Genomic DNA, 20,566 nt, shown 5'->3' on the forward strand with positions numbered 1-20,566 from the left:
CAGATCACCTCTTCATGGCTGGGAGGCAGGGAAAGAGAAGGCAGCTGGGCTAAACCTCCCCTTCAAGAGCACACTACCAATGGCCAAATTTCCCTCCACTAAGCCCCCCCTTTCAAAGGCTCACACCCCACCCTGACACATACACCCCACTAGACACCTGGCTAACCACCAAGCCTTTAGCACATGGACCTTTGGGGGACAGTGAAGATGCAGACAACAGAAGGGCAAGCTCCCTTCCCCCATGCTCTCAGGTGCTCACAAACCCCACACAGAGTCCTGGGGAAGGGCCAGTCTAGGCCACAAGGAACTTGCCTGGGGTAATGTAGCCAGTGGGCTGTGCCAGGAAAGACAGTTCTCTACACCCCTCTGCTCCAGTGCTGTCAGCCGCCCTTGTGCCTGTAGGTCACACCTCAGTCAGAACCATCCTGCTGTGGCAAAGGATGCCTTTCTGTCCCCTCTGCATCTCCCGGTCCTCCTCCAGCCCCACGCAACATTTGGGGGTGCTGCTGCATTCCTTGTACCAGGAGAAAACACAATGCCACGCACTTCTCACACCTCAGAGCAAGTAAAGGCTTCTGTTTCACACAACTCATGCCCGACCTGCTTCTCACTCACAGGCTCTGGACACTCACGTTTGTGTCTGTGCATACCCAGCCACACACAAATGCACACTCTTAAGCTTGTGCCTTCTTCCTTTCTGCTCACTTGAAGGTCTATGTGTTGTTCTTGGTCTATACCTTAGCTGTCAATCAGTGTGTGCTGTCACTCAAAATCGCTGGTAGTTGTTTACCTAGCCCAGCCCGTCTTGTCTCTGAGGCAGTCTCTGGGGACCATCCTATCACATGCATGTAGTCTGCCTCCTAGGGAGCAACGCATCGTCATAGGAAAGGGGTGTGCTTTGGGGTCAGATGACATGGCTCACACTGGCCTCTGATGAGAGGACTTGGGATATCTCCGCCTACCTGGAGCCTCAGTTTCATGATCTGTGAAAACTCAACACCACCTTGAAGAGCCTGCCGCTGTGGTAGTGAGGCAGAAAAACAGCGCAGAGAGCAGCCACAGACTCGGGCCGTGCTGCTTCTTGTCAATTGCTTCTGTGGACTTTTTAAGTCACATTATCTTTATTTTATTTGTGTGTGTTTGTGTGCACGTGTGTGTGTGTATATCACAGCATACACGTGGAAGTCAGAGGACAACCTGTGGGACCTTGTTCTCTCCTTCTACCACGTGGGTTCCAGAGTACAAACTCAAGCATTGGTCAAGCAGAACACAGGAACCCTGCTTTTGGTTCTTCCATTGTCACCCAAGGACATAGCTGTCACTCAGATGTCTGCTGAAATGGCAGAATGAATGAGGCAAGAATAAAATGTCAGCTGCAGAGCAAAGCAATCATAAAACATGATAACATCTACATAAAAACTGTAGGCAGAAAAAACAGAAATACTTGCTGAAGTGAATCAGGTACTGGTGAAGTTAGACTTCTTAATTTAAACATTCTTTAAATCATAGAGATGTACTTTAAGTTGAACCCATTTGGAGGTTGATTATTTCATTCAAAAATATATAATAACTGAATTCTGTAGCAGCAAGATTTTCTGGAGAAGGGTGCAAGAGCAGCACTCCACAACACACATATACACGCACACACACATGCACATAGGCACCCATGCACACACATGTGCATACACACATCTCAGCTGCCACTGTCTGCTGGGGTTCCTGTTGACAAGGCTCTTGCAGAAAGGTGGGAGAGGTGAAGTAGACAGCATGCAGGTGAGGACTGCCAGAGTTACCCAGATGGGGCTCTCCCACACCGCCTGTCTAAGACTGACTGAAACAGTCATGTGTCATTTCACATACATGAACACCCACACTGACACTAGACAATGAATAGAAGATGAACAGTCAGGATGGCTCAGAGAGTCGAGGTGCTCACTGCCAAGCCTGACAATCCCGAGTTCGATCCCTGGGCGCCACACTGTAGAAGGAGCAACCAACTGTTGCACATTGTCCCCTGACTTCCACGTAAGCAGCATGGCACGTGCAACAATACACACACACACATAAAAAACATGCGATTGTTTGTTCAAACGTAAAAGGAAAATCTGGCACATGCTGTTATGACACTCTTAGCTTAGTGTGGGAGACAGGGAAGCAATGCAGTGGCTAGCTCAGGGGAACAAGTGCAGAAACAAGAAGTCAGTAATTCCGGGAGACCGAGACAGACATACAAAGGGGACAACTGGACAGCCTTGAGACAGGAGTAGAAGAAACGATGGGCTGGGGACAGTACTCACCGGCCCTGGGTTCCGGCCCCATCGCCATGAAGGTGGAGAAGAGATGAAGGACATGTCAAGTGTTAGGAAGGCATGTGCCAAGTTACAGACTCAAGACAAGTAGTCCGTGGTTCTGTCTGGCCATCTGGCCTGCAGACAGCAGAGGGTAATGGAGGATGGCCCTCTGCTGGGGTCCTGGGATGTTGCTGTTGCTCTTATCACAGAGGGAACTCCAGGGTCTGAAGTGGAAGCGGGGGGGGGGGGGGGGGGGGGGCATCTCATGAGGGAGTGTAGAAGCTGGGTTCTGACCCCTGGTGGCTGAATATATCCTAACGCCTTCAGTGTGAAAGTTTCTGATTCAAATAACATTTTTTCGGGGGGGGGGGGATAGTCTCAGTCTGGACACTGGCATGCACCAATAGCAGAAGTTCAGTGTAAAGGGATGGATTTTGGGTGGCAAATGACTCACAGACCGTGAGGTCAAGGGTAGCTTGAGCACGGCTAGAACCAATGTTGAAGGTCGCTGCCGACAGGCTTCATTCTCACCCTCTCCCCCCACATGACCTGCAGCGGGCCCAAGCTCCTGCCCCACTGTCTGTTCAGACCCAACAGAAAAGTGGCTCCCACCCTACTGTTCCAACGAAAACCTTCAGGATTAAGTTTCGTTGTTGTTGAATTAGGTCTTAGTTCTAGTACCTTGAATCCCATCATTGTGAACCCAGTGAAGAAGCCAAAGCAATGGGGAGGAGGTCAGTTCACCTCGTCCACGTGGGTAGGAGGAAGGATCTCAGGGAAGAGCTAAAGTGTGGTTTCCAGGATGAGACGATGAAAAGGTAGAAGGGCGGGCTCCACAGTGACACCCATTCCCCTGCTCTCTCCTAGAGCCAGTTAGCATTCTTTTGCTCCATGTGTTGGGGGCTCAAAACAGAAATGTGCCACGGGGCTATGAAAGGGGATGTAAAGCCTTCTAGTGAGTGTCTCTACAAACACAGGATGGCGTCTGCACGCACCAAGGACAACATATAAACTTACAGAAGAAAAACATGGGGTAACTTTGATGATGTTGAGATGTCAAGGATTTCATAAGCAAACCCAAAAGGGGAAATAGATCAATGTAGCTATTAAAATTAAGAACGCTTGCTGCACAAGCATGCAGACCTGAGTTTGAATCCTCAGAACCCACATTAAGAAGCCAGGCATGGTCACATGTGCTTGCAATCCCAGCACTGAGGGGTGGAGACAAGCGGACCTCCAGAGCTTGCCAGCCAGCCTCCCCAAAAGGCTGCACTTCAGATTCAGTGAGAGCCCTCTCTCCGGGTAATGAGGCAAGAATAAAATGTCAGCTGCAGAGCGAAGCAATCATAAAACATGATAACATCTACATAAAAAATGTAGGCAGAACAAAACAGAAATACTTGCTGAAGCAAATCAGGTGCTGGTGAAGATAGACTTCTTAATTTAAACATTCTTTAAACCATTATAGATGTACTTTAAGTGGATTCCGTTTGGATGGTTGATGTATTTCATTCAAAAATATATAATAACTTAATTCTGTAGTAGCAAGATTTGCTGGAGGAGGGATTTATTTGAGCTGTTTATTTGTCTTTGGTTACCTCTACCTTTGACATTTTACTGTGAATATGTAATGTCTCCCGAGCTTCGTTACCTGGGTAATTAATTACCAGACTCCATAGAGGACAAAGGCTAGTTACCCTCAGTTTGAGGGAGCTTCTCAAGTAATTTCAGCAATAAGTGCTTCCTCAGAGCCACCAGAATATTCTTCCAAGGGCAGTTACCTCCTGGCTAGCTTGACCAAATATGTACATTGCTCACATGGTAGCAATACCCTCTAGAATGCCACGGGCGTGACCTGGCAGTCTGGTTAGAGGTACAGTGTGCTAGGAGGGAGTCAGGGTCACCTGGAGGTTCCTAGCAGTGGCTCAGACAGAGTGTGCCATGCATCAAAGGAGGCTGGGAACCAGCTGTGTCTTTATTCCCAGAGCCTTGCAGGCGGCTACAGCCTCCACCACCATTGAGTGACAGGCAGAAGTGTGTAGGGAGGCGCAATGTTCTTCCCCCTCCTCTGTATGGAAGGAGGCGTAGAGAGCTTGATTACCCTCACTGGATGGCAGCGAAACTTTGAGAGCCCTGGGCTCCATTCCCAGCACTGCAAGAATTTTGAAAAAGACACAAACACAGCTAGCACACATTACATGGGCCCCTACTCATAATACATTCATTCAGGTGTTTTTTTAATAACACTGGGTTCTTGCCAGAGTTGGGGAATGTAGCGATGAGGAACTCCATATGAGATTCAGAGAATCAGAACTGACCTTGTGAACACACATGCAGAAGCAGAGCCAGGATTTGAAGGCAAAGCTCCTGAAAGCTCCTTCTTGTTGCTGCCCATGAATGGCTCTATTTATTCCAGGTCCAGGCTTAGTGGACACAGAGCAGAGAGGCTCATTCCTGGTCCCATGGACTTGTCTCATTTACTACCTGCTCTAGACTGCTTTCTGATGCTTTGGAAGAAAACTCTAAAGCTAAAAGCAACTTGGGGAGAAGAGGGTTCATTTTGGCTCACAGGTGACAGTCTTGAGCTTATAACTCAAGACAGGAGTTTCAAGCAGAAACCAACAAAGGACAGCTGCTAAATGGCTTGCTCATTCTGGCTTGTTCTGCTAGCTTTCTAACAAAGCCCATGCCCTCCCACCTAGGGATGATACCACCCACAGAGGGCTGTATCTTCTTACAGCAATTAGTAATCAAGAAAAATCCCCCACAGACTTGCTCACAGGCCAATCTGATGGAGGCATTTTCTCAATGAGGGTTTCCCCTCCCGTGTGTGCCACATTGGTAACCAAGATGACCACCCCAGCTCTAACCCATGCTTGTGTCTGCAGGAGACCAGCGCTGTCCTGCACCACCTGCTCCAATAACCTTCTAAGCTGCGGTAAGAGCCTGTGGGGGCTTCGTTTTCTCCAGCAACACCCAGAAGGTGCCTCAGAGGAACAGTCGGGAGAGCTACAATCTGAGAAGGCAGAAAGGATACCAGCACAGGAAGAAATGAGGGCAGTTCCCTGTGAGGTTGTCTAGACTCTGCCCGGGACACCAAGATCCTGGCCCTATCACCTGGACCTCCCTTCTGGAGCCCCTATGAACCAAGCCCTCAAACCACTGGGGACAAACTTCAGCCAGAGCCTGGGGCTTCACAGAACATACAGACCAGTTTCCCTGTGAGCAGATTCCAGACAGGTGCTTTGGCTCTTCTAGGCTGAATTCCTTGGGTTCAAAGCTCACATTGGTGCTGGCCCTAGGAGACATGACCCAACAGCTGGACAGATGTACACACATGCATGTATGGATGCGTTTCTGTAGAAAACACGCACATCTGCTGAGCAGAGCAAAGGATGTTGCTATAGAGCACTGGCCTCACTCCCTTGTGGAATCCCATCATGAGCAGAAAGAAGAGAAGGGAATGGGAGGGAAGGAAGAGGAGAGAAGCTGAACATGAACACCTACCTAAGTGCTAAGTACTTTGCCTACATGGATTCTCATCATTTCTATCTATGTTATTAGGACCAGCAACACTGGCCAGACTTTACAGAGCTAGAAACCAAGAGTCAGAGAAGTATGGAACGTACCTCAGGCCACTCAGCTAGAAAACGCGCCTGGGATAGAGGTACTCAGAAAGTACTTGGTGAGTGGGTAGATGTGTGGAAAAATGGATGGATGGATGGATGGATGGAAAGAATGGATCGATGAAGAATGGATGGATGAAGGGTGGATGATGAAGGATGGATGGATGGATGGATGGATGGATAACGGATGAGAGGTGATGGATAGATGGATGAATGATGGGTGGATGGATGATGTTCTTGAAACAACACTACACTGCCACTCAAAAGAGAAGTTAAGATAGTCCCTCAACTCAGCTAACCCTCCTCTAGCAAATCTTAGGCCTCCAGGAAGCCCTCCATGCTGAAATACAGCCATTGATGGTGCTTGTTATGAACAAGAAGTGGTGTGCAGTGGACTTGCAGGGCAAAGTGTGTCTATTACGTCCGGAAGGACAGGTGAAAGTCAGGAAAATACAAAGGGTACAAATGTGTAAGCTGACCCAGTGCTGCCTTCTACTGGCCACAAGACCTGGACGTACTGTCCACCACTCTGGGCTGCTCTTTACTCCTCTGTACAAATGGAAAAGCTAACCTCTCTGTAGTTAGATATCTACTGAAGAGACTCAAGAAGGCGGAGTTGGTAAGCATTCCAAAGAGATGAGGATGTTTATGGGTTTCTTTCCCCTAGGGCTTCTCAGTGGTATCACCCTTCCTTGATTTCAACCTCTCCTGATACCCATGCTTCCTTGGGTTTCCAAGACTTTTTCCTGGCCCCCAACATCCCGTTAACTTTTCAGCCCTCTTTGTGATTCATTGACCTCCACACAACCATTAGATGTGACTGTTCCCTGGGGCTCCGGGCTGAGACTGCTCACTCTGGTCCTCCCTTTGTAACCTCATCTACCTTCAGGACTCCAGTCACAAAACAGAAGGAGATAATTCACTGACCTATAGCTGTAGGCAAGGCATCGGGCCATGCTTCTCCTCCGCCCGGATGCTTGGAAGGTACCTTACCTTTAACATGCCCACAACCACACTCTCCAATTTCTCCCTCACCTGCTTCTCTAAAGTCCTCCTTCTCAAGCAAAGGTCACATCCTGAGCTTCAAAACCAGAGGGCAGCCTCGGCCCCTCCTTTTGCCTTGCTTCCCATGGTGGACACTTAGTCTTAGCCCCCACACGGGTCCACCCAACTGGTAACCACCGACCCTGTTTCAACTGACTCAGCTGCTGAAGTCTAACAAAACAACTGGAGAAGCTGCTTAGGTCTCTTTCCTACACTCCCCACCTGCCCAGCCCCTTCCTCCAGTCAGCTCTCCTCACAACAGCCTTGACGGACAGGGAAAGCGCATGCCCTATTGTGTCAATTACAGGATAGGACCTCTCTAGATCGACCCATTGGCCTGGCTTTGTCAGCTTCCATGTCCCTCCAGCTTGCCCCTGCACCGTCCTCCACCTCCTCTTAATTCCCCTATTTGCCTTGTCGTTTTGCTTAGAGCTACGATTACTAGCAACCAAAGCACACAGAGTGCTATTTCCATGACCTTAAATGCTCTTTTGTCCTCTGGACAAAGTCAGCATCATGAGATCTCAGCTAAAATACCATTTCCTTGTCCCTTGGGACCCATCCTACACCAGGTCCTTGCCACACTGCAGGACTTTCTTTAGAGGCTATTGGCTTGGTTGTAATGCAGCAGTTGACTGTGGTTTCTTAGACACTGTCTTACTCACCTACACATGAGTTCTTTCGGGTGACTTTCTCCTGCTGACCCCCTGGAGGAGTGTTCACACATAGCAGAAGTTAAGAAAGACTCGCTGGGTGAGTGTGCAAAGAATGCTCCACACTATTGTAAGCTAACCTGCAAATAAACTTCAAGGCATCACCGATTCTGATGACCACCAGAGACGACCATTGAATCTCGTGGTCAAATTTTTTCTGAAAGCCCAAGAAACCCATCTAGGTGTCTCCTCAGGACTCTATGGCATGTGAGTCTCTTAAATCACAGCGCAACTGGAGACGGGAGACCTCCAGTGCAAATGGACCTGCCCAACCACAGAAACAATCAGGGCTCAAGACCATGGTGCCCAGGGACAATGTGCCACTTCACAGGATTCCTGCAAATGTGAGCTCTCTGGAGCTTCTCAGGGAAGCAGAAATGGGTGCATGATGTCTAGAGGGGATCAGCTGCAGTGGGACTTCAAATCCATGCTCTGTGTTACCATGTTCCAATAAAGCTGTCAAAGCAAGCACTGCCTTGGTATCTCCCTCCCTCCCCCTTCCTGCTCTCCCTCCCTGACAAGGGAATACTCCCAAACTTTATCATGTGGTATCTTGATTTAGAAAGGGGAAGTACATGACTGGTGTTGGGGAACTGCTGAGGAGCCCAGACACAGGGAATCAGTTTAGAGCCCTCCCTCAGCTGAGCTGGCAAAGAATGCGAACCTTTCAGAACACCCAGAGGCCGGTTTCCACTCAGCCTGCTGGCTGTGGTCCTCAGGACCAGCATGGGAGACAGTTAATCAGCATACAGATAAGGAGCAAGAGTTTATCATGCTTGGGCTGTTTGCTCTGGGTCATTCAAGCAAGAAATGACAGCCACAGACACACATCTCCCATGAGAATTTCAAGTATTCCAGTAAGAATTCATCAGCCCTCAACTGGTCGCTTCTTGGTGGCTGGAATGAATTCCCTTCACCTCATTATTTAGAGGTCATTGCCGGTGTCAGCACCACATCCCCAATCTCCCTGTTCAAGGCCATGGGACACAGTGGGCTTCTCACACCCTGTCATGTGACTGCCCTCAGAAGCTGGTCTGACTGCACCAGTGCCTCGCTCCCCGGGGCCTTGCTAAAATCTCACGTGCACGATAAGCCTGGCTTGATTCCCAGAGAAACAGTGACCCCCCCAAAGGACTTGCCTTCTGGGTTCTGTGGCTTCCAGATGAACCTAAACATCGTTTACAACTGACATCTTGGAGTCCTTTTCCACACCCGGGCTCGTTCTTCCAGTGACGCCAGCCTCCATGAGTTAGCACCCACAAAATGGGGCCGGAAGAATGGGGCACAGTTGAGCTCACAGCTCGGGCCTGCTCGTCAGCAGGCTGTCTTTTCTGATTTATAATTTGAAGTTGTTTTTAAGGTCATAAGTGATTCTAGAGATAGTCTCTTAAAAACAGAAGTGGCTATGTAAACAGCGGAGGACATGGCCAATGAACAGATCCACATGGGGAGGGGGAAGTTCAGAGCCCCACCCCATAGCAAACTTGCACAGAGTCCTCCTCCTGGGCAAAGAACTATAGGAAATTAATGGCTCCTGGGAAAAGAAGAATTAGCCTCTCCTGAGGATGAGCCCCTTGTTGGTTGTCTAATGTAGGCTTGTCATTCTTGAAACCACATGTACACCACCAGCAAAAGCAGACTCAGCAGGTTGCATTTATCTATATTTGTGCATGCACATATATACATTTATCTCTATATTAGGTAACAATAATAATCAAAGTGAAAGAGGCTGTTTGCTTGCAAGTGGGGGAAGACTTAGGGTGGGAGGGGGGAAAGGGAGGGGAAGTGATGTTCTATTTCAATTAAAAACATAAGAAATAAAGGGATGTGTAAACTAAAATATTATAGTATTATAAAGAAAAATGAGGCTCATTTAGCAAACCCCCACCCTCATCTTTTTCCCTAATAAATTTTTGATGAAGCGATAGCCTCAGCACAGTATTTAATTAAATTTGATTTTTTTTCTGTTTTAATCACCAAAGTTGCAGCATATGTAAGGACGTGAATTCAACACTACATCTTCGTAATTCAACCAGAACAGCAACACTAAGGTCTCCCTCATTATTCTTAGCCACAGGAGCTTGTCCCCTGGCTTATGCATCCGTCTGCCTACTCATGGACATTGAGTCACTGGTAATGATTTTTATGTGTAAGCAATGGGATGCTGATAATCTGTCAGTGTTTCCTTGTCGGGGCTGCGGTGCACACTTACCGCAGGACACGGACAGCCCCTGGCTTACCCTGGCTCTACTTAGTTTTCTCCCTTCATGGTGAGGGTGACACACATGTTGTAGTCATAACTGCCATCTTGCCCCAGGTTAGACAGATAGAATGGGGTCCCTTCTGGTGGTCCTGGGTGGCAGTCATGGGATGCAGCTCCTCCTCGGCCATCGGATCACCAGGGTGAGCGGTCAGCACTCTGCGGTACACTGCCTTGCTTGGTGAGGGTATGACTGCATTTGCAGTATATGACAGTAAACACTAAATTAGCTCCTGAGTCTGAAGGCTTGACTAACCGAGAAAGGGTAGTCCGACTTCCCTCCATGTGTCTCTTAGCCTCTTCTAGGACCTACGGGTCCATCCAAGCATATTGTCTTGAAAATGACAGGGCACAAAAGAACAGCCCGAGAAGCAGGTGCTCATTTCAAGGTTCTGAGCAAATACATTACTAACAAAAGCAAGTCCATGGTCAGTCCACAGACTGAGCAAATAAATCCGTTCTCCATGTGGAACTGAGACAGAGAGATGAACAATCAAATCAAGACAGCTCATTATTTCCCATCCTTCTGCATCCCTCCTTCACAAGGACAAATCAGTCATGGCCCTGGAAGAGTCGCACACCCACAGCGACTGCCCACATTCACTGGCATAGACTAAGAAGAAGCAATTATGATCAAGGTCCCTGTTATTCATGCATGTCCCTGCCCTGCCCTCCACAATACACTAGCAACACTGCCACTGCAGCCGGAGATACTGCAGAAACTGCTGGACAGTGGAACAAGGCTGCTATGTGGAATGGTGGATCTATAATTTTTTTCAGAAGGATATACAAATCTGGATTTTTATCAACAGCACTAAATCGAGTTCATATTTGTAAAACTATCAGCATAGTATCAGGTATAGAGTAAATGTTGTACAATTGGGTGAAGACAGGAGGGACAAAGGAAGTGAAGGTGGAGGGGGCAGATGAAGGCTGGCTGAGAAAGAAGAATGACAAGGGAGAGAGAAAGAAGAGAGCTCAGAGATCGACAATGTGGAAATAAAACTATACAGCAACACTGACTTTCTCCACGCCACATCTCCTGGCTCTTAGCTTCTAATTCATTGCTGTTGTTGCTGTCCTGGGAGCACCTCTAGCAGGAAATGGGGGGTGGGTGTTCACAGAGGAGCCCCCATGCTTCTCTGCACTGGGGATATGCCTGATACCCTCTGTGTGCACTGGGGAAGGAGTGAGAGCACAGGATGTGAGCAATTCCATCCTGAGAAGGCTTTCTCTGGAGGTCAAATGCAAGCCACAGAGCTTCCTGACCCTCTGACCTCTGGGGCCAGGGCCCTAGGTTGGGTTTGATCACGTGTCTTGTCACTTCTACTCCTGTGATAAAACATCATGACGAAGACAACTTAGAGAAAAAGAGCTGATTTGGGCCCACAGTTTCAGAGGTCAGGGTCCGTAATGGTGGGAACAACACAGCAGCAGGTGCAGACCTGTGGCTAAGCTGGGAGCCAAGAGCTGAGACCTCACATCTCTAACTGCAAGTGTAAAGCAGAGAGAACAAACTGGAAATGGCACAAGGTTTTGAAACTTCAAAGCCAACCGCAGTAGCATACTTCCTCCAACAAAGCCACACCTCTTAAACTTACCCAAACAGAACCACCAACTGGGTCCAAGAATTCAAATGTCAGGCTGGAGAGATGGCTCAGAGGTTAAGAGCACTGGCTGTTCTTCCAGAGGTCCTGAGTTTCATCCCCAGCAACCACATGGTTGTTCACAACCATCTATAATGGGATCTGGTGCCCTCTTCTGGCAGACCACTGTTTATGGAAGGAAGGGAGGGAGGGAGGGAGGGAGGGAGGGTGGGAGGGAGGGAGGGAGGAACGAAGGAAGGAAGGAAGGAAGAATTCAAACATCCATGGCTATGGGGGCATCTCATTCAAGCCACTCACAAAGGCATCCACAGACCCCCAACTACCTAGCTCCCAATCCCCATCTTCTCCTCACTGTGTCTCCCAAACATCCCAAAGTTGATGGGTTGTAGTGCCTGGCTGGCATCGAATTCCAGATCCTCAACCGCTCAGCATATCACGTCCCAGTGTAAAATATAGATGACTACAATCTGTCAGGGAATCCTCAGAACTGAAATGAGACTGTGTCCGCTTAGAACAGCAACCCAACAGAAGGGCGTACGTGGTTATTTGTTAGGGTTTGAATCTAAAAATGTCCCTTAAGGGCATGTTTGGTCACGAGCCGATGGAGTTTTGAAAAGTGATTTGATCATGAGAATGCTAACTCCATCAGGAGATGAAGCCACAGATGAATGTACTGTCCAGTGAGCAGCTCTGCCTCTGCACCCTTCCCAGGAAGACACTCTGCCCCATCTCATGCCCGAAACAATAGACAAAACCCTCTAAATCCATGAGTCTAAATAAACATGGCTTCGCCTTCACAGCTTCACACAATGGCCTCTCTAGAGGTGTCCTATGCGCAAGCCACGCCCCGTGAGACAAACCACTTCCTGTTGCCTGCAAGATGTACGACTCTTGGCCACCTCTCCAGCACCATGTCTGCCTGCATGGTGCCAGCCTATTATGTCAGATAACAGGCTGAACCTCTGAAACTGTAGCTGCTATCTCAATTTAATGTTTTCTTTATAAGAGTTGCTGTGGTCGTGGTGTCTCTTCACAGCAATAGAAACCCTAAGATGGTTTCCCTCAGGGGCAAGAAAGATGACCAGTTATCTGTTCAGGGAGAAGGATAACACGCAATGTGATAGTCTGTTGTCTATGCAACAATAGCAAGTCAGTATCTAACTCAGCAAACAGGATCTCTAAACAGTATTTTGTCCAGCCCTACTGTGAACTAACCTGCTCTTGACTGTCCCCAGCAGAACAAGCTAGAAGTGTTATGTATAGACTTTACATTTGTATGAGTTACAGGTTAGATTTTGGACAGCAATCTTGGGTTCTAGGAAGAGCTGGTGGGTGGGGCGCCACCTGGTGGCCAGGCCATTTATTCATTAGACACCATAAGTCCACAAAAATTTGGGGCATAGGAGCTTCCAAAGAATGAAAAAAAAAATCCTAAGAACCAAAAGATGCTTCTTTAGAACTCCCTAAAGTACATGATTTAATATCTACAAAACATAACTTGTCAAACATGGCTTAATCCAGTTACATAAAAATCACGTTTACCTTTTAAAATGTGTAGGGGAGGATTCTACCGAGCTCCAGCAGAGACCAGAAGGCAGTTTGCAGACATTGGTTCTCTCCTACCATGTGGATCCCAGAAACTAAACTCATGTTGTCAGACTGGGTGGTAAGTGCCTTGGCCTGCTGAGCCACCTCACCAACCTGCAAAAGTGTTTTTAATACGAGATATTTTCAGTAGACACCTTTGCTATTGTTATGGTAGTGTGGATTGAACCCAGCACCTCACATATACTAGACACAGGTTTAATACTGAATCTTACCCCCACTGCCGCACTTCTGATATACAGAATCTCTCAGGTAGCAGGGGAGGCATGGTCTGTGCGCCATTCTTAGGGGATGTAAAATGGACACAAAGGTAGCCACGTACCATTCTCTAGCACTGCTTCTAAGATGTGGTCAAACCCTGGCCCTGCAGCAACCCCATCTTGATATCCTAAAATCTTAAGGATGAAAATGAGTGTGATCCCTGCCTCCCCAAATCTGTCACCACAGTCTGTGGCCTCCCCCGTGACCCCTTTCCTGTGCCTGTGGGCCAGGGCATCTGATAATCCCCTTCTACTATCCTGGTGACAACAGGCTCTGAGGACCTAACAAGGAAATACTTAGGAGTTGAAGGTCCTAGTTTGTGTTGGGTTTTGTCTGTGCCCTGAGAAATTCCTTCACCAGTCAGTACCTGGGGTCATTCCAAGGTGCAAGGAATAGGTCCTGAGGCAAAAATTTTCATCTCCACATCTACAAGGCCATGACTTCTTAAAACCCCTACTTTTCCTTACATTCTAATTTTCATTTTGATCATTTAGAAATGCCAATTTAGTCAGCAGATGTAGGACAAGAAAGTATAACCAGCTTGTTGTCCTTGGCCAGAACCACCCCAAAGCACTCTCGGAGCCACGGGGGCAACAGTTGAGAACACCCTCCTGACTGGGCAGCTGCCGTCAGGCTCAGAACATCACGGTTTACAGAGTCGACTTCCACGTTAGCTCAAGATAAAATATGCAAGCCCCAGGACTGGAGTCACGGCCAAAGAGAATCCCACACCTCGCTACACCTCAAAACCCAGAGAAATGTGTTCTGACTCCAGCCGAGGTTCTAAGAAAGCCTTGGAGACCTGTCGCTTGTCCGTATGTATTTCAATTTCCCCATCTGGAAAGTAGGAGTGACCATTATTATTACCAAGATCAAAGACAGGCTAAAACAGGCAAGGCATCCAACGTCTACCTGGTAAAGCTTTGCTAGTAAATATTTACTTTAAAAGTCACATCACATTAAAGTCAATGATAGTTCACATGTCACTAAACATAGTACAATTTCCAGGGTTAAAAACTCCTGGGGTTGGACAGTTGGAAAGAATTCTGTCTTCAGAGACTTGGCGGCTTGGGAGCGCTCACTTATTAACACAGGATAATGCCTCCTAACCCGTCTGAAGTGACCTCCTCAGTTTTGAGGTCAGTTGAACATCACCAGCTGGTAAAATATTGGTGTTTGCAGAGCACGTTTGAATATAAACATTGATTGAGTTTGATTTTGCAATTTTGTGGCCCTTTAAAAAAAATTCTCTATCAGCATCTTGTGTTCTCTCTTGAAAAACTAAAATTAAGATCCAGAGGGGAAGAGTAGCAGGAGGAAGAGCTGAGCTGGAGACTCGGAAAAGCAAAACCAAAGCATTCAATCTCAAGGTTGTCTAAATGTTTACCCCGATTTAAACAGAATGTGAACCTGCCCCCCGATGGGAGGAACTGAAAATCCTGGATTTCTCAAGATTCAGCCCACCCATCCTTCTTCCTCCAGGCCAGCATTGTCAGAAAACAAAGCTGGCATGTTGTTAGCAGAGAAGGCAATGTTCATGTTGTGTTGAAACTGCAGGTGTACAATTGTTCTGTTCATTTCCTGATCTGGTGGCTAGTTTTCAGTCTATCCAACTAGGGCGCTCCCGCTCACGTTTTAACCCTATCCTCTCCTGTGAAGCCCTCCTGCTCAAATCAGATGCAAATATCAAACACCTGCACCCTCCCAGTTTCGGGGCCCTCCAGGTCTCCTGTGGCCTGAGCTGCAGCCACTGGCTTAGCATTGCTCCACCTGAGGCTCAGAACAACTGTACTTTCTATGCCAAAGGTGGAGGCTTAGATAGCAGTACGACTCTTTCTGGTTCAAGGTCATAGCCAGGCATGGGCCTTTAAGGGCAGCCACAGCTTCCAGCCAGCCCAGCTCTGCAGACCATTCTGTAAACTTTTAACGATCCCTGTATTAACTGTCCCTCTCGGCTGAAACCCCATACCTAACGGATGAAGTATTGGATGGTGTCCCATAGAATGAACATGCTATTAGGGAAAGATGGGCTCTCCTTTGAGGCTCATCTTCCTCACCAACTGAGAAGTCAAGAGCTGTGTCCTTGGACCTCCACAGGCAGCTGTCCCCTGTACTTCGACCGGATGGGCGCCTCTGTGTTAATCACAGTCCACTGTACAGAGAAGGCTTCTCTGATGGAGTCTGAGAGCTGCACTAATCTATGAGGGCCGAGATATGTATTAAGAAGGCAGTTTCATGCTATGTCCATTTGGCAAAATAGTAATAATAGGTTCACCCCTAGGGTGTATTAGCTCCCTAACCAGGGTTCTTGGCCAGATTTACAGTACCAGGCATGAGTTTCACCCGACAGAGATATCCTTAAATGCAAACAGAAGACAATTGGTTACTCACATAACATTCAAGCCGCTGTCGCACTCGTGGGTGTATCTTGTCCTTGTTGTTACGGTAGCTTGAAGGGTTCACATCTGGATGAGGCATCTGACTTTTCTCTTCCAGCAGTCAGCAAAGCACATTCAGTGCTATAAAAGCAACGCATCAGGGAGGAAGCTTCTAGATCATTTCCAGCTTGATTTCTTCAAGTCTTGTGACCAAAGTGTGTGGCATCTCCAGCAACAGGCTCCTACCGTGAAGTTCTTGTGGGCAACCTAGAGAAAATGGCAATAACCTGTATTATTTTAGGAGTCTCTAGGACCTCCTCCATCAACAAAAACTGGAGGGAGGTGTCCCACATCTGGAAGGGAGGTGTCCCACACCTGGAGGGGAGGTGTTCCACATCTGGAAGGGAGGTGTCCCACATCTGGAGGGGAAGTGTCCCATACCTAACACTGGGCTTTTTATTTGGCACCTAAAGCTTCTGTGAGGAGTGTTATCCTCCATGTAAAATATGGATACATATGTATATATGAAATATACACAATAGTATGCTTTCTTATGACTTTTCTAAATATCTTTAATGTTAATTATCTCTCTTCACACTTCCTCCTTTTCTCTCCCCTCCCATTTCCCTCTCCACTTAATCCCCCCTCCTATTCCTCTTTCCCCTTCAGTCTTCCAGACGTGACAGGACCATTGTACTCACTAACTTAGCCGCAGTTAAGGTTGCCAGCACAAGATCAAGACTGTCAACATTTCAGATAGGATGGTGGAGGAGCACAAGAGACCCTTGAGTAGCTATCGACGGTTTATGGGCGCTAGAAGGAGGAGGGCTACTTGTCTGTGGAGTGTGGATGCTCGTCGACTGCTCTAGTGGATGGCCCCATACCCATGACTGTATGGACGCTAATGGGACTCAGTGGGTTACAGAGGAAGAAAAGGAAGTTGGGAGAAGAGGTACGAGGGTGGTCCAGGAAGAACTGGAGGGGCGAGAGGTGAATGTGATCGAGTGTGATCACCCCCTCTGATCCCTGGCTGCCATGAAGTCAACAGCATCTTCCCACTCACTCCATTGCCGTGATCCTCTTCCCTGACTCCTGACCCAAAGCCATGAATCTAGCTGACTTTAGTCTGAAAACCATGAGTCAAAATTAACCCTTTATCCTTAAGACTATGTCTCTTGGGTATCTGTCACAATACCAACAGTCTCTCTGAGGCTATTTTGTAAGGTATGTTTTTGTCTGGTATGTCACTGGGGGTACCTTATTCCTGACTCTAATGGTTAGAACAAGGGCCCTCCATGGCCATCCTCAGACCCAAGTAAGAAGGATCCTGCTTTTCATCCTGCCTCCAACTGCTCCTCATTGGTCAAATGTCCTTGGAATTCAGAGGATGTGTTTGCTTTACGCCTTTGTAAACCACACTTGTAGGAAATGGGGCGTAAGATTTCCTAAACCAAATGTTATTTACTAGTTGCCATGCTATTCTGATAACAAAATATCTGAGATAATCAATTCACTAAGAGAAGGGTTTGTTTAGGCTCACAGTTTTGGAGACCCCAGTTCATGGTCGGTTGGCCCCATTGCCAAGTTCATGACAAAGCAAAACCAATCACTTCATGTCCAGGAAGCAAAAGAGAACAGTCAATGCCCCCATCTTTCCTTCACCGATTGCTCCCAATGACTTGACATTTTCTAACCAAACTCTATCTCTGTAAGTTCTCATTACTTTGCAGTGACATCACCTAGGAACCACTTGTCATCACTTCCTAGTGACATTACCTGAGAACCCAGCTTCCAAAACTAGAGCTTTTGAATTCAAGAACAGTGCTGAAACCCAAGTCTGGCGCTGTCCAGGCCTTTCTCCAGACCCAGCTCAAGGGTGAGCCATACCGATGATGTGCACGTGGTTAGACCCAAGGGACATGTGAAAGAAGTTTTCACTCTTAGACGTGTGTAAGACCTGAGATACATTGGATGGAGCCAAGAGAGAAAGAGACGGAAGATGGCCTCATGCTGTGGTCCAGCTCCCCTCATCCTCTCTGTTCTGGTGCAGAACCTCAGAAGCCCAATGATATTAAACATAAACCTGAATTTCCAGGTTAGTTTTGACAGTGCAATGGGGACCCCACATCTTGAGATCCTGCATCCATGGATTCAACCAACCCATGATCAAAAACATATCTGAAAAAAAGTATAATTTGTCTACTGAAAACATACAAACATTTTTATCATCACTGTTCCCTAAGCAAGACAGTGTGACAGTTATTTGCATACACCTACATGGGATAGCAAATTATAAATTACGTAAAGGCTACTTGAAGTGTATGGAAGGATTAAAGAGATTATATGCAAACACGACACCATTTTATATAGGTAATTTGCATTTTTGTTTAGGGAGATTCTAGAACTAAACATCTATGAAGTACAGCTGTACATTTGTGAGGTCGGAGAAAAGAGCACATTCAATCACTTGTTTGCCAGTTCTACAGTGCTGTCTGATCAACAGATTAGTCGCTGAAAGTATAGATAAAAAAAAAACCACACGTGGCAATAGTCTTGCACCTGCTCAGGTGGCTTTTGTGCCTCAATTTCTCAGAGGGGGGGCTATAGTCAATCTCACCTCTGGGGCTACAGTCCCATCTCCCAGCTTGGTGAGGGCAGGGTTGCTTGGCTACCAAGCTCAGTCAATGGTTGTTGGTCGCCTTCTCAAAGGCTATGGCTGAGGGATTCTGCATCTCAGTGACTCTCACTCAGGGACCGTTCTTGTTTCCTTGGCAAAGATTCCTCCACATGGCATCTTGCTTTATCAGAGGGGGAAGCAAAGTGATCATGAAGAGATGGCTAGAAAGGATGAAGGCTCCAAACTTAGAAACCGTGATGGTGACTGTTGGCTGTCGCCTGACAGGATCTAGAACCACTATGAGTCAGTCCTCTGAGCACCCCTGTGAGGGAGCCTTGACTAGGTTTGTTGACATCATTGAAATGGGAAGACCTACTTTAAATGTGATTTTTTAAAAAGATGTTGTCTTTGCCTGCCTATCTTTGTGTCTTGCTAGTTGAGTTCATACACTCTCTGTTGCTACTGTCGCTGCCACCGCAGCTGCTGCAGCTGCTATTGTCCTTTGCTGACTTCAGATTTGAATTTCTTTGGGCTTCCAATACAACTTGAAATGCCAGTAGGTCTCCAGGATCCTCCAGGCCTTTGGTACCAGATTGGCAATGCTGAGGCATCCAGCCTTGTGGAGTGAGCTCCTGTTGTGTTCTCAGCTTCTACAGGGTATAGACAGCCTTTGTGGACCTGTTCCGGCTGTATTGTGGGAGTCAATCAACTGAGCCCCCTTCAAACTGCATTTTCATCCTACGGGTCCTGCTCCACTGTAAGCTACCAAGAAATAAGACCGTGACATGGTGAAGTGTGAGTTTAACTTTTATCTGTTTCCTGACACAGAACACCTAAAACCCATGGCTTTGGGGGATTAATAAGGATAGCTTTTGTATGCCAATAAATGACTGGTATCTAGAGGCCATGGCATGACTTCAGGATGGGTACTAGTCACTAAAAAGACTGAGCCCTGACTTTCAGTCCCTTTTCCCAATCTCTGGCGAGGAAGGGAAAGAGACTGAAGGTTAAATTCTTTTCATTGATGCTTCATGATGCATGCAATCATGCCTGAGTAATAAAATCTCTAAAAAAAAAAAAAAGACATGGTTGTGGGGTTTTCAGATCCCTGAGTCTGTATAGATGCCGTGGAGGGGACACCTGAAGCCCCCAGTCCCTCCCTTCATGCCTTGTCCTGCCCATCGATCTGTCTGCTGCTCATGAGCAGGTAACAAGCTAGCAAACATGTCTTCCTGAATTATGCAAGCCCCATTAACAAAGTCATCAAACACAGAGGTGTGACCATGAAAATCCAGCCTGCAGCCAGTCTCTCAGGGGCTCAGGCCACAATCTGTGCTCAAGACTGGCGTCTGAAGTGGGGGTTGGTCTCGGTGCTGAGAGCTCAGGCTGCAGTAGCTACCACTCCCTCGGAAAAAGACCGTGTCAGTCCTGAATTAAAGGCAGCTGCTCATGATCTGCAGGACTGCTTGCTGGGAAGGGGGAAATCCCCACATTTCTATTGACCAGCGTCACAGAAGTTTTCGGTGTTTCTAAAAGTGGAATGAAATGGTGGGGAGCTCTTTTCTTCTCTAAACCTTTATCTTAGTCATGCACTGCTGCACAGATAGGCAATTCATGAAGAGAAGTGTGTTTGGTCATGCACAAAAGACTGGGAAGTCTAAGAAGCAGGACACTAGCCAACAGTGAGGACCCTGGCTGCATCCTAACATGACATCACTCAGTATCACATGGCAAGAGCAAGCGAGCTTCCTAGGTCAGCCTCCCTCTCCTTAGAAAGCTGCAATAGGACCATGGAGGCCCATCCTCCTACCCACCCTCCTACCCACCCTCCTGCCCACCTTCCTACTACACTCAACCCTTATTGCCTCCCAAATGCCCTGCCTCCAAAGACCATTGACACGTGAACTTGGACATTAAGTTTCTAACACATAGACCCTGGGGACAAATATCACAACAACTTTGTCATGTTTTAATGATTCAAAGCAAGTCACTACACCACCCTACACTCAGAGAGAAGATTATACCAGGACACAAATACTGGAAGTATAGGCTATTGTAGAAGCTGCCTTCCTACACTGGCCTGGTTCATGACTTCTGGTTATTGAGGTGGTTGGAATGTTGCTTTTCCAAAGCTCAAGAGTAGACTTGCCCTCTGCTGAGAAGC

General features: G+C 47.4%; 1 protein-coding gene across 3 annotated transcripts in view; it reads left to right on the plus strand.

The window, feature by feature from the left end:
• Hrh2 (histamine receptor H2) overlaps positions 1-8,142 on the plus strand; it is a 43,586-nt gene extending 35,444 nt beyond the window's left edge. For 2 of the 3 annotated variants that reach the window (XM_038335271.1, XM_038335272.1), the window contains exon 3: positions 5,180-8,142. In XM_038335271.1, coding sequence (XP_038191199.1) covers positions 5,180-5,372 — 193 coding nt within the window. In that variant the 3' untranslated portion in view covers positions 5,373-8,142. The remainder of the gene's footprint in view (positions 1-5,179) is intronic. The other variant, XR_005285951.1, reaches the window with a different exon arrangement.
• The last annotated feature ends 12,424 nt before the right edge of the window (positions 8,143-20,566 follow it).

The sequence above is a fragment of the Arvicola amphibius genome, chromosome 6 (genome assembly GCF_903992535.2).
Source record: "Arvicola amphibius chromosome 6, mArvAmp1.2, whole genome shotgun sequence".
Classification (NCBI taxonomy): domain Eukaryota; kingdom Metazoa; phylum Chordata; class Mammalia; order Rodentia; family Cricetidae; genus Arvicola; species Arvicola amphibius.